The sequence below is a fragment of the Zonotrichia albicollis genome, chromosome 1 (assembly GCF_047830755.1).
Source record: "Zonotrichia albicollis isolate bZonAlb1 chromosome 1, bZonAlb1.hap1, whole genome shotgun sequence".
Lineage (NCBI taxonomy): Eukaryota > Metazoa > Chordata > Aves > Passeriformes > Passerellidae > Zonotrichia > Zonotrichia albicollis.
The window spans coordinates 152,549,661-152,564,554 of record NC_133819.1 but is presented as its reverse complement, the minus strand read 5'-3'; the positions used below and the strand labels follow the sequence as shown (position 1 = coordinate 152,564,554).

Here is a 14,894-nt window from a genome sequence, read left to right as displayed (position 1 = left end):
TTGAAGAGCTGCCTGGAGTCCTGCATCCCTCATTTCAGCTATTACAGGCCTTCCTCTCACAAACATCGCTGATCTCAAGTCATGGCATCACTCCTTGATCTTGGCTGACCCTAAAGAGGATGCTCAGAGGGCTGGAGCACCTCTCCCATGAAAACAGGCTGGGAGAGTTGGGTTTTTCCAGCCTAGAGCTCCAGGGAGACCTGGCACAGGTAGCCCAGAGATTTGGTGGATGCCCCATCCCCTGGGAGTGTCCAAGGTCAGGCTGGATGGAACTTTGAGAAATCTGGTCTACTGGAAAGTGTCCCTGCCTTTGGCAGGGGGTTGAAATGTGATGATGATGTTTTAAGGTCCCTTCCAAACCAAAGCATTGTATGATTCTATGAATTCCTGCTAAGCAGGACATTAAAATTAAAAAAAAAAAAAAAAAAAACAAAACTAAACCCAGTAAACTAAACAAAGGAGAAAGAACGAGCATGACAAGGAGAGGCTTTTGTGGACAGAAATTGTCATCAGTCAATTTACTGATAATTCTTGAACTCACCCCTGCTAACAGGGAAGAAAACAGGTGTTGAATAAACCCAGCTGTGAACAGCAGTCCTTGCACATCTTCCTGAGTGTTCTACTCCTGGGAATGACCAATAGCATCTTTCTAAGCACATCCAAAACTGGAATTCTGGTGCAAAAACCCCTCTAATCGAGGTCTGTAGGGATTATTTAGTCCCAGTCCCAGATTAATGGGCATCAAGAGTAAACTGGTGCCACCCAGCACTACTTCCACCAAGCACAACTGCCCAGAAAATCAGTGGATGCCCCATCCCTGGAAGTGTTCAAAACCAGGTTGGATGGATAGTGGGATAGAGGAAAGTCCCTGCCCATGGCAGAGGGTTGGAAGGAGATGTGTTGAAAGTCCTCTCCAACCCAACCCACTCGGTCACTCTGTGATCTCCATGGACTGGAACTGTCCATGGAGGCTGGAGTGGCATCTCCCATCAACAGGGCAATCTTGCCTGTGGGTATATTCACATGCACATCACCCTTGACTTTTGGCCTTGTTGGCCAAAGATTTTTGTTGTTGCCTCACAGGGCACAAACTTTAAAGCCCTGAAGTTCAGAGCACACCTGAACTTCTTCCTTGCCCACCTGAGCTGCTTCCTTGCCCAGCTGAGCTCTGGGCTGGGCACTTATGGAGGTCTAATGGCCAACATGAACGTATCCTCATCATCCCCACAAGCACATGCCCTGAAGTGCCTTTCTTCCACACCTCTACTTCTGACCAGAGCTGGGTAGGAATGGGATTCTGGTGACAGACTTGGTTACAAGTTTAGTCAAGTTATGGGAAGGAGATACCAAAAGTAACCTTCAGTTTGATCCAGCAGACACTTGGGATACAGACATGCATAGGAAGTGCAGACATGATTTAATAAAGCCTTCCATGTGGATGGGTTTAGTGTGGGAGAGGGAATTCCCTTTATTAAACAGGGAAATGTGATGGAATCGCTGTTCTCTTTGTCCTATCCCAGCCTCCAGGAGATCCTGAAGCAGAATCTCTTTGTAGGTCCCTTTCTGACCAGTCTAGGAGTCTCAGCAAAAGCTGAGGGGCCAAAACCCTGCATCTTGGTCCTTCAGACTTCAGATTCAGGATGTGAACCAAAAAAAAAAGAGTGGCAGCACCTCTGCTCCCAACTGCTCCTCCTATTTTCAGTGCCATACACTGAATTTCATCATTTTTCTGTGGTTTGGGCCCCTTCAACTCAAATACAAATGAACTCCTGACCCAAAACTAAAGAGCAGGGAAGTGCCAGCTTCCAAATCCCAAAATCCAAACTGGCAGAGACCAGGGCATCCTCCTTCACATCCAAGCAAGGCGGAAAAAGGCAAAAAAGCCAGGAACTTGCACCAGTTCCTGCCTCAGGGCACAGGGAGGGATCAGACTCCTCAAAGCGCCCTGGAAACAGCGGGGCAAAGTTGCCAGGGCAGCCCAATTTCTTCGGGAAGCTGGAGCTGCAGCTTTCACAGCCTCCAGGTCCCTTCTTAACAGCTCCTAAACACCGTGCAGCTCCCAGGCCAGTAACTGTTTGTTTAATGACATGGACCACTCCAGACCTATTGAGAGCATTCAGCTTAATGAGGTGTGTGGCAATTATCGCTCTATTGAAACTCGAGCCAGGGAACACAAAGAAATATATTTAAACTCAACAGATCTGCAATTCTGATGTGCTAAAGGACGTCCTTTCCCAGCCTGGCTGTCTCACCGTGCTGGAGGATAAAATATGGGATTTCAGTATCAGATTGTTGTCTGCAAGAAGGGACTGTGCCAAACGGGAATTCAGCGGCTGGAGGTGACATTGGCAAAGCCACCCCGGAGACACAGAGCTGCTGAGTCCTCCCCGGGATGCTTGCTGAGAATCCCAAAACAGGTTTCTAACCTAATTATCCCAAGCTTGCTCCAATACCATCCTGGGGAATGTGGGATTGTAGGAGCTAAAATCAACACCCGTAGATGTTGTAAAAATTTCACTGATTGTAAGAATGGGAAGATGTGGGAAGAGAGATGAGTTGCAGAGGTGTTGGTGATGCTCTGGAAGTGTCACCGAACCTGCAGGAGAAACAGAAACTCTCCAACAACATTTTCAGTGTCGGAGAATCAAGACATTGCTTTATTCTGGCCAGGATGTGCAATAGAAATAATTTCATCCACACATTGCCCAGGTTGTGCAGAGAAAACAATTCCATCAAACATGATCTTTACTAGAGTTTTCATGTATTTTATACAGGCAAAACACCGAGAAATTCATTTGTTCAATATTCATTTGTCCCAAGCAGGGCCGTTCTGAGTATTTGGGGTCTAGGGAGTTCAAGCACCAAACAGGTGAATCAGACACCTGAAAATCTCTACAGACTCAGTTCCATTCATTAGAAAAAAAAAAAAAAAAAAAAAAAAAATTCAGCCTTGCTCCCATTACCTAAATACATCAGATTATCAAGGTGGGTGGTAAAAAGGGCCAAATATTTAGGCTAAGTGGTGAAAATGGACAGGAATGCCTCTGTGCACTCTCCCTTTGAGGTGTCAGCACCATCACCCTCATTTTCTGCAGTCATAGATGGAAAACTACTCCGGAGACGTGATGATTTTTGACTCCGGTGTCACTGTTTCCCTGCACCTTAATTTCACCTTGTACTGCCAAACGAAACATTTTTCAGTGACTGCTATGGAACCTGAATAGGAGAGGATGTAAAAAAATTGAAAATCAAAAAAAAAAAAAAAACAAAGAAGAAAGAGAGAAAAAAGGGAAACTGAAAAGCCGAGCCTTTCACCAGGCTGCCACTCATTAAATTACCCGTAAAAGTCCCCGTCGCAATAATGGGAGTAGTTGCCTGTGAAACTCCCTCGGCAACTGGATGTAAATTCCACCTTTACTCTCCCTGCGACAGCGACGGGCGCATTGAGCCGGTAATTGCTGATGTTTCTGCATTGTGATCATGTCCACAAGCTGTTGGGTTCACAATGGAACTGCTCGTTTTTCTCCACCCCATCCCTGTAGGGATGGATCTGCAGGAATGGGTTCAGTGCTGAGAGCAGCCGGGACACGGAATTTCTGCCCTGTCTCTTCACAGCGGTGCTTCACTCACGCTTCATTCTCCCTGAGATCCCGTGAAACACCAGCAGAGGGGTGGGCTGGGCATTAGGGGTGAAAAATCAGAACAGGCTTTATAGAGAGATGGTTGGTGTCCCATCCCTGCCAGTGCTTAAGACAATGGCTTTAATTAAACTTTTGGTCAGGCAGTGGGACTAGATAATGATTGCAGGTCCTTTCCAACTGAGAACTGTTATTCTATTCTATTCTATTCTATTCTATTCTATTCTATTCTATTCTATTCTATTCTATTCTATTCTATCCCATCCTATCCCATCCTATCCTATCCTATCCTATCCTATCCTATCCTATCCTATCCTATCCTATCCTATCCTATCCCATCCTATCCTATCCTATTCCATTCCAAGTGTAAGGTCTTTGACGATCCCAGAGGAGAACAGTGGGGCAGGCAGGGCTTGTACAGGTCTGTAGAGACCTCAGTGTTTAAACCAGAATCCCCCTTTCCAGCCCTCAGGGAGGAGATCTCCACATTTTCCTCATCCATAAAACATCCTGACCACAGGCAAGAGGGACATTCCCAGTGGGACCTGCCCATATGGGTGCAGAGGGAATTCCCTGCAGGTGACAAGGTGACCTCTTTGCCATGATCCAGGCTCTAACCAACCTCCTCCTGCAGGAGCTGGGAAGGAATATCAGGTCTTGCTGTCAGCTGCTGAGATTTGGAGTTAAGCTGTGGGGACATCAGGTAAAATCCCCAAAGATTTCAGCAGTTTACACAGGAAAATTTTACACACGAGGAGAAATCAGAGCTTCCTTGCCCTGTGTTTTGCTGTCCACCTCTCACCACATCCAACCTCTGCTCTCAGGGGTGTCCAGGGACAGACAGAGATGGAGAAATGAGGAACTGGAATGCAGCACACCTTCCTGAGAGTCACTCACCCAAATCCCTTTGCCATCTGGTTGGCAAATCCAGCACCAAGGCAAAACCAAAGACAAACACCTTTGTCTGCAAGCTCAGCTGCTCCAGCCAGGGGGATTTTTGCTGTTGGAACAGAGCATGTGTCATAAGGAGCTGAAGATGTCAAGGAGAGATTTGAGATCTGCCCCATGGCAATTACTCACAACTCTTTATCAATCTCTGGAGCTTTCATGGCCACTAAAGCTCATCTCAAATATAGGAAATGACTTATTGAGTTATTCCTGCCCTGGGTGAGGTTGGAGATTCGAGAGGAGGGGAGCTGAGCCACACAAGATGATTCCTGCAGCAGGGAGGGTGGGAATTGATTAATTTCCATGCTTCTGGCTCCTCCTCCACATCATGGACCCCACTCAGGAGCCATTAAGCCAAAAATCCAGGCAGAAGCTCAGCCCTGCTGAGGAGACCAAAGCATGTTTTGACCAAAAAACACTCCAAGCATGAAGCAAAACTTCCCAACAACAAGAGATGTTTGGAGAGTGTGTCCTGCAGTGAGAAATTTATGAAGTCCAGCCTACTTAATGCAGCAGAGGTTGAGAAGGAACTTGTTCATGGGCCTCTCCAAACAGAGATCAGACACTCTGAGACAACTTAATCAATGTGGCAGAGGTGGGAAAGCACCTAAAAGTGGAAGATAAAACACCTCTGACAAAACAGAAGTGATGAGCACGTGTGAGGAAGGGGGGTTTGATTTTTGTTCAGAGCAATGGGGACAGCAAAATAATGGAAAAATTTAGCAGGAAAGGCAGGAAAATCCTCAGCACTTCAGTCTGAGTCTAGCATTACTGTGTTCCAGTTACCCACTCATTATAAAAACCCCTCCAGCCTTGGAGCCACCTGACCTATCAAGAAGCAAATATTATATTTTGAGGGACGCTTTTAACCCTGTTTTGCAGTAAGCATCCTGGAGCCCTCCAAGGTGGGAACATGAAGAACAGAAGGAGCAGAGAATGATGTTTATCTTTTTGGGCCACCAAAATGTGACAGCACTGCAATGGCCTTCCAGGAACGCTCACATGGAGACAGGACTAATTAGACATTCATTAAGTGCCTAACACAGCACAGCACTTAAGCACACATTTAACCTTCTCTCATTACAGGGTCACATCAGCATCCCTGTTAAAGCTCCAGCTCCAATTACAGAATCCAGCTTACATTTGGGAGGGCCACCAGCACTTTCAGTCGGAGAAGAACCAATGCCCAGCATTCCAGGAGGCTTTCCTTTCTTCACTCCCCCGTCCTTGCCCCCCAGACCTATTCCAAAAATGTCAATTTGCATCCCAAAAAAGTGAGTTTACATCTAAACATCAGGACCTACAAACAAATCTCTGCCTTCTTCCCACATTTCCTGAATTAGCCAAGGGATATCTGATAATGGCTAAAAATGGTTTCCATGTTGAATTGTCTTCTCCTGGAAAACATTTCCAGTTCAAACTGCCCAAGATTTCAAAGCATGTCTTGCTGATCACCAGGACAAGCTCCACGTGCAGCAAGACCAAAATATCTGAGGGATAACCTGAGGGATTTTCTGCAACTCATCACTGCCTGCTGTACCCTCTGCACTGTCTGTGTGGGGCAGTGAGTGCAAAGAGAGTCTCACTAAACCTGGGAAGGAAATGTGGAGCAGTTTCTCCTTCCTCCGGACACTGAAGAACAGATGCTCTAGATAAGACAGGGTGACTTTGGCAGAGTTTCTTTGAGAAGTTCCCCCGTAAATGATTATAAACTTTCCTGTGCACCTGAGCCAGGTGTAAAATCACTGGCCATGAGTGAAAACTGGCTGTCAGTTATGTTTTATTGAAGTCCCTTTGGTTCTGGAGCAATGGGATCCTCTTGGAGTAAAGCTTTTCACAGGGATCTCACTCACAGGCCATGAGCCAAAGCACAGCTGTGTCCACTGCAACATCTCATTGTAGATTTGCACCCATCCATTTGTTTTGGAATAAAAAGGCACAGTAGGGAAAGTCAGGTTTCATATTTCAGGATGGTATCTGGCAATTCATAGGATGGTTTGAGTTGGAAGGGACCACAAAGATCATCTCATTCCAACCCCCTGCCATGGGCAGGGAACCTTCCACGTTCCTTCTTGTGCCTTTAAAGTCATCAGAGTAGATCAGCACAACTCACACATCTCCACTTGTTCCAGGATGAAAGTGTTAACACAGGCCCAGAAACAACAAATGACTCAGAAAGTAGCAGGGAAGGAAAAATAGCAATGATAATAATAATAAAAAAAGAAAAAAAGAAAGAAAAAACTTGTTGGGGAAAAAAACCCCGCTACAGATACAATTGGAACAGCAATGATTGCAATAACCAGCATCAGCACTTGGAAATCAGGAACCCTATCAAAATATTCCACCCACAAGATGCTGTTAAGGGATTGCTGACTCCCTGTCCAAATTGGATCTCGCCTCCATCTTCCTGATCAAGCCTTTGCATAAATCAAAACAGACACAGTGACAGACAGAGCAGCACATGGAGAGCCCGGGCACCCTGCAAGCATCGCTGCTGTGTGGATGGCATCCCACCAGCCAAGATGAGAATTCCCTGTCTCCAGTGTGGAGCAGATGTGAGCAGCCAGCAGAAAAATTATCTGCACTCTACAAATATTTGACACCCAAAAAGGATTTTGATTCAGCCACCCTCGAGCCTCTTTCATATTTACTTGGTGGGAACATTCAGGCACTCGAGCTGGACTAGGAGAGATCCCTACAAAAGCCAATATTAAGCTTGAATGCTTCAGGATTTGCTGAAAATCTTATTTCAAATTTCACCTTTGGTTGCAGTGAGAAAGGTCACACTGCTTGGGTGGAAAGCATAAATCACCCAATCAGCAAATTCCAGGCATGACACATGACTGAACTCCGAGAGGCTCCTCAGAGCTGTTCACACAGGAGAAAAGGGCATTGCAAGAAAAAAAATAAAAACCCAACCCAAATCTGGAAAGTCTTGTGCTCGTGGCCAGGGAGGGAGGCACGACTGAAGAACTAATTTGCAGGATTTATGGCTCGGCTGTGCCTTCATGTATTGATTCACAGACCAGTGAGAAGCAAAATCTCCCCCAAAATACACTGACAGAAGCACGAGTACCTGATCATACCCTGATCTCCCAGCTAAGGCCAGGCTGCAGTCTGCAGGAAAATCACTCTGCACAGCCCAAATCTGTGCCTGGTCACCTCCTGCCTACTGCAACAGCAAATCTGGCCTCTTCCCCTCAACCCTGAGAAATCCCATCCTCAACAGGGGTGGAGAAGCCAGGAAGGATCCCCAGATTCCTGACCCAGACAGATGTCAGCTTTCTGCTGGTGGCAGAGGACATTTCAGTCCAGCACCTGAAAAAGATGAGAGAGGGAATGCTCTGGTGGGGGTCTGAGACTCTCTGAACCGGAGGCTCCATTCCCTGACACCTGTGTTGCTGTTCAGCATCACACCTTTGCTTTACATAACTTGCATGCTGGGGTGGGAGCTGAGAATAAACACCTTGGAGCAGACCTGACACAGGCAGTAAGAAAAGGCTCCACTTCCAGACATCCCCCTGAGTCCCTTCTGCTTGGCAGGACCGTGTCAGGTCTCTGGAAGGAGCATTTCCCTCTCCAGAACATGATCAGACTTCAGGATCATCCCACTTTACTCACAGCCCTTTTTCTCATGGCTCTCCCACCTCCTCAGTCCCTTTCCATACTCAAGACCACAATCAAAACCCAGTGAAATATCTGAGGAATGAGCCCAAGTAACCCCATGTAAGCAGCATGGTGAATTCTCTTTCTGAAAGTCTCCAGAAGGAAAACAAAGCTGAGAACAAAACCAAAGTGCCTTCTGTTGCCATCTCCTTTTGAACCAGACCCAAGAATTAAGTTTTCCCTAGGAATTAGAAGTGGTTGATAGGGCTGCCTGCCTCGGGAGGTAGCTTGGATCCTGTTTTTTCTAGGACATCTGTAATTACTTTGGAAAACTGCTCACCCTCAGGTAAGCAGCTCCCTCTCAGCAGCTCAGAGGCTGCAGGAGTAAAACAAGCAATGAACAAGCCCCGAGAAGGAATTGCAGAAACCCGGGGAATATTTAGGGGCAGCTGATTTGCAATTCCAGTCGCAAAAGGCTCATAAAGAGCCCCGTGGGTTACCTGACCTGCCTGTCGATTGGGAAATGAGGATTTTTCATGCCAGGCATCCACAGATACAGACACAGAGGTGACGGGGACGGTGTGAGAGCAGAGCCCAAGCAGCCCTCCCTCCCCAACACCCCCTCGACCACCCTCCACTCACCCAGGAACTCGGCTCCGTTGCTGTCCTTGGGGCTGCTCACGCAGTTCTCCAGGTAAATCCCATCCTTGTAGCAATCCTCCTTCTTCCTGGTGAAGCCCAGGATCTCACTGGCCTGATCCAGGACCTCCCCTCCCGAGCAGGAGCACGGGGTCTGCATGATGCCACACGGGTGGGAGCTGCTGCTGATGGCCAGGCAGGCGTCCAGCCACTTGCAGAGCATCTGGCAGGCGGCTTTGCTGGGGTTCCTGTTGCCCACCACCAGGTACTCCACGGAGAAGTCCCTCTCCTGAGCCTTGGTGGGCTTCCACCTCATGGGCCAGGTGTCCACGCCCGGCGGGGCCGTCTGCTTCATCTGCAGGAATTGTTTGTTGGACTGGAGGAAGGCAAAGCGGGTGGAGCCGTCGCAGAGCTTCAGGACATCGTCGAAGCTCTCCATGCCCAGGTAGGTGCGGGTGGACTCCAGGAAGGAGTCGAACTGGTAGGTGCGGATGTGCTGGTGGTCACATACGCCGGAGGGCTTGAGGATCTTCATGTACAAAGTGTACCTGCGAGGGTCGGGGTTCTGGATAATCCAAGAGCACAGGGAGGAGTTCAACGGGAAGACGGCGAAGGAGGAGAAATACCCAAAGAATTTCCCTTGGACCAAAGTGGTGCAGGGAGTTTGTGCCAGGTCCAGAGCGACCACGGTCCACACAAAGTAGAGTGGAGATACCAAAAGCAGGTTCAGGGCGGATCCAATGCTCCTCATCCTAGGTCTCGGGTCCTCTGGAACTCAAAGTAAATGTCAAGCAGGTGCCAGATCCTGGACATAACAGGGACCAGCTTAGAGGAAAAGCAGAGTTTAAGAGGCTCTGGATCCGAAATCAAGCCGATCCTCCCATGTCTGGATTTGAGCTCCCTCCTGTGGCCATAAACAACACCTGGAAAAAAACAGGGAAGGGAAGGAGGAGGGGAGAGAAAGAGAAGAGATTTGGGATTTGGTCGTTTTGGCGGTACTTTGTTGTTGATGTTGTTTTTATTAACCCTTCACACGGCTGAGAACACACAGAGCAGCCCCAGCACCGGCACTTCTCACGAGGAGAAGATGCAGCCCCACATCACCATTCCTAGACTTGGATTGGGGTGTCCCCATCCCCAGGTTTGGTTTGGGGTATCCCCATCCTCAGGTTTGGTTTGGAGGTATCTCCATTCCCAGGCTTGGTTTGGGGATGTCCCCATCCCGAGGTTTGGTTTGGGGGTGTTCCCATCCCCAGGTTTTATTTGGGGGTATCCCCATCCCCAGGTTTGTTTTGGGAGTGTCTTCATGCCCACGTTTGGTTTGGGGTGTCCCCATCCCCAGGTTTGATTTGGGGGTGTCCCCATCCCCAGGCTTGGTTTGGGGGTGTCCCCATTCCCAGGTTTGGTTTGGGGTTGTCCCCATCCCCAGGCTTATTTTGGGGTGTCCCAAACCCCAGAAGGGACCAAACTGTGCCTGACCCGGGGGTGAGCACACCTGTGATTCTGCTTTCCTTCCCAGTGCCCCCTGCCCATGCAGATCCCTCTGCTGAGCCCAGCAGAGCCTGGACTGTGAATCTGAACCATGTCCCCAAAGAAACCAGGGTTGGTGTCTGGGTTAGGGAGGCTCCAGCTCTCTCCATCCCCAGGGAGCTGGCTCAACACAGACTGCAGGCTGCACCTGGGGAGGGTGGGCTGGAGGTCTGCATGGCCAGCTGGGCTCTGCCTCCTCTTCCTTCTGCCACTACTTGATTTTAGCCTCTTAATGCCCCTCATTTTGTTTCTCCCTTCCACCAAAACCGTGCAGGGAAGGGAGTTGTTGCTCAGGAACCCAGCTCTGGTGTAACCCTGAGGCCAGACAGGATAATGGATGGAGCTGAACACCCAGTACAGGAGCAAAAAAATGACAAGAGAGACAGATTTTCTCTCTTCTCATATCAGCACCCGCCTCTCCTTTCACCCCTGAGTGCAGGACACCCCAAACCCTGTGGTGCCAGGCTTAGAGCATCTGCAGAGACTGAGAACCCTCTGTGCCAGTGCCAGGACCTCCTTCAGCCCCCAAAACCCTTCCTCCAAAGTAGAATCCACCCTGCAATGCCCTAAGGATGCATTCCCTGCAGCCTCCTGTGGCAGAGATTCCTCCTACAGCCCAGCTGCCCAGAGCCCTGCTCCCCCCATGCCAAAGAGGCACTCGTGTACATCTTCCTCTCTTACCCCAACAAGACTCTCCTGTGGTCCCTTCCCTCCATCTCCTCTCTCCATGAGAGAAGAGAGAAGGGGAAATAAATGAGTAGCAGCACTTTCCTTATCTTGTACCCCCTCCCACAGTTGTCCACCCCCAGATTTGGGGAGGGGTTCTGTTAACAGGGCAGGAGGGGCAGACCCTCAGAGTGTGGGGCAGGACTGCTGACCACACAGCCATGGCACCCTTTCCCTCCCACCTTTCCAGCTTTTTCCCTCTGAGCTCACCCCAGGTAGAGAAAATCAGACATTTCCTTTTGGGTGAGGCTCATCCTGACCCTGCAGCACTCGCTGCCTCCAAAACAGATCTGCTGCCCCATTTCCAAAGGATGGAGGGGAACCTGGGAGGAAGATTTCCTCCTATAAAGTCAGACATCTGCCATTATCTGGGGAGACTTCGTGGTTCATAGTGAAAGGGACTGCTCAGGACCTCTGCACTGAAATGCAAACAGCCCAATTCCAGGGGGACAACATCGCCCTGGGCTGCAACCTCCAAATAATTCAGATCGTCTGGGATGTGTTTCCCATGATCAGGATGGCACTGCCAGGGAGGAATCAGGGTGAGAGACCATGCAGAGGGGAATCTGCATCCAGGGAGGAGGGAAAACTCGTTTTCATTGCAGCCCCAGCTCCAGTGCTGTCCCCAGTGCTGCCATCTCCCACATCATGCCAGGCTCTGCCTTCCCAGACTGCAAACAGAGGGATCTTTACAAATTCCCAGCAAATCCACAGCTCAGGCAGCTAATCCCAGCCCCAGGAGAGACTGAGAAACAAGAGATGAGAAGCCCACAGACCATCCTGTGAATCTGGGAGGAGATGAGAAGCTAAATGCACCTCCACGTTCCCTCGGTTTCTCTCCCTGCTCTATATCAAAGACTTCTCTCTGCATCTCCCTTCTTCTGCCAAAACCTTTTCTTTTGGGCAGGAAAGGGTTACGGAGCTCCAAAGTCAGACCTGCTATTTGCAAACTGTGTTTCATCCCTGCTTCAAATCTCTGCAGCCCCTGCCACCACATTGCTGAGTGTGTGCTAGACCTGACACTAATCAGCACGGAGTCCAAATGCATTTGGACTTAAATTTTTTACAAGTCAGATCCCCACTCCTGGCTGGTTTGCAGTCTACAAAGCTCGACAGTGCAAATCTCCCCTTGCCAGGCTCCTGCCTGCCTCTGGGGCCAGGATTCAGGAGCGAAAAAGGGATGAAAACCTGGTCTTGCTCGCAAAAAGACACAGGCAGCTACCAAACATCTTACAAATTTCCTGATTAGCAGGAGGGGTTGCTGTGAACATTTTAAACATCAGATTCCAGAGCTGAAAGGCTCTTGCTTTATCTGAGAGTCTGAGGGGGCCACTGGCTCTCTCAGGACAGTGCTGGAAAAGCTCATTCTGTTTGCAAATCCAAACTCTACCCGACCTTCACCCTGCTGAGCCAGCCAGGGATCAGAGAATTATGGAATATATTGAGTTAGAAGGGACCCACAAGGATCACAGAACCACAGAGCAGGTTGGGTGGGAAGGGACCATAAAGATAATTTTGTCCAACTCTCTCTCACCTTCCACTACCCCAGGTTGCTCCAAGCCCTGTCCAACCTGGCCTTGGACACTTCCAGGGATGGGGAATCCAGAATCTCTCCGTGCAGGGCTTCACTTCACCCTCTGAGTAAAGAATTTCTTCCCAAAATCCAATCCAAACCTGCCCTCTGGCAGTGGGAAGGCAATCCCCCTTGTTCTGTCACACCATGCTCTTGTAAATAGTTCCTCCATCTTTCTCATCATCTTAACCTCTGGTCCAGAGCAGAAACCTGCCTTTCCTGGTTGGAAGCAGGAGCCAGCAGTGCCTCCATAGCAACCAGATGATGAGGAGACAGGGTTTGTTTTTGAAATCCAGTCCCTTATGGTGACTTCAGCTCCTGGGATTCAGCCCAGGCCTCCTGCTCACCACAAACTCAATTTTTCTCACGCTGACCACAGACCTGCTTCTGTCTGAGGATGTGGAGAGCACAAAGCAAATTCCCCCCTCACTGCCCCTGTCTGGGAAAGGCACCATGAAAGCCAACAAACTTAAACCAGACCTGTTAAGGTTGTTAAGTCTCACAATTGATTTCCCCTCAGAGCAGTCCCATCTGGAAGGTTTCACCATAAGGAGCATAAACATATTTTTTTTTCTATTTTAACTAATCCCTGCTGAAGTGGGAATCTTTACTTAGAGCAGGAATAGGTGGGCAAAGCCCCCTCCAAACCCGGATTTTTGGCTCAACAAGTGTTGAATGTGGCAGAAAGATGCAACAGGAACCTGATAGGTGATGTGTGTCAGCAGAGATCCATCTCCTACATTTCCATCCCAAAAAACCCCAAGGGGACATATAACCACAGGCTACAGCCTGCAGCTGGGGAAGTGATGTTAAATGAGTGAAAATCAGATTATTGCAATGGTGGAGGTCACATTTCTATGGCACACAGTTAAATTTACCCACATTCCCATGGTTTTTGCCACAGTCAGTGGTAGCCTGGCTGTTTCTGGAATTTTGAGTGATGGAAAACATCCCTGCCTGGTCCCATCCTTTGGCTCCAACTTGGAGCACACAAAACCTCCCAATCCTTTCCTTCCATCTGTGCCTGGGAGATGGGTCTGGCAGAGCAAAGCCTGGGGACAGCAGGTGACATTGGAGCACCTTGGGCTGTCCTTTGCCTGCATTTCTCAAGGACAAACCAAAATATTGTGTGTGTGTCCCTGGCAAAAATGTTTTTTTCATCCCAAGAAACCCACAGAAAGAGGCTGAAAAGCTTGGTCTGAATGGTCCTTCTGCCCTGGTTACCTTGTGCAGGTGTCAGGGGTGACAAGGAAGGGGATTATGAAGAGCTGGGAGTCACCAGTGAGGTTCCTGCACCCTCCCACAATTACTGAGCACAGCCCTGGTAACTTTTTCTACCTCCTTGCTGATCACTTCCCATCCCACTCTGGCATCCACTGGATCAGAAATCCTCTGGGACAGACCTTCACAGCTCAAACCAAAACCAGGCAAGAATTTACCCACAGGTTACACCTGGGCTGCTCAGGGTGTTTAGGCATCCAGTTTGTGCTGGTCCCAGTGAATTTTGGAGTCTAAGGCATTTGGGCATCCAATTTTTGCTGGTCCCAGTGAATTTTGGAGCCCAAGGGGTTTGGGCATCCAGTTTGTGCTGGTCCCAGTGAATTTTGGAGCTGTAGGGATTTAGGCATCCAGTTTGTGCTGGTCCCAGTGAATTTTGGCCTGCAAGCCATAGAATCATCAAATTATTAAGGCTGGAAGAGATCTCCAAGGTCACCAAGTCCAAGCTTTGACCACCATGGTGGGCCCTGTCTTCCTGTAAGAATGATCCAGGTCTGAGGCTGGATTTTGCCACCAGCCTTGTGTTCCTGCTTGATTCCTGCACAGGTTCTGCACCCTCACATCCATCCTGTGGGGAGTAAAATCATCCTGATTTTACCCACAGCAGCCTCCACCCTCTGCCTGACCAGCCCAATCCACCCCATCCCACCAAGGTGGACACCTCCAAACTGGCGTGTCCAGCCCTGCAGCTGTGCCCAGCCCATGGATTTCAGCTCTGCTTGGGCAGGAGCAGCCTGCAGGCTGTTTCCATGTCCTGCTTTCCAAAATCCCTGCATGGCACAGTCATCCCACGAGGGAAAGGTGACATCCCTGCTGGAGCACCCACCCCACCACCTTCCCTGCCTGTGCTGGTGATGCTCCTGGAGCAGCAGCCGGGATGTGGCCAATGGAGGGCACTCTTAGCCATGCACACAAACCCACAGGCACACAAACACTCTGTGGAAAAATAAAAAAAA

General features: G+C 49.2%; 1 protein-coding gene across 14 annotated transcripts in view; it reads right to left on the bottom strand.

The window, feature by feature from the left end:
• The window catches only part of ADGRB1 (adhesion G protein-coupled receptor B1), a 293,366-nt gene that overhangs the window by 202,459 nt on the left and 76,013 nt on the right, over nucleotides 1–14,894 (bottom strand). For all 14 annotated transcript variants that reach the window (XM_074557880.1, XM_074557889.1, XM_074557884.1 and 11 more), the window contains one exon: nucleotides 8,835–9,754. In XM_074557880.1, coding sequence (XP_074413981.1) covers nucleotides 8,835–9,582 — 748 coding nt within the window. In that variant the 5' untranslated portion in view covers nucleotides 9,583–9,754. The remainder of the gene's footprint in view (nucleotides 1–8,834; nucleotides 9,755–14,894) is intronic.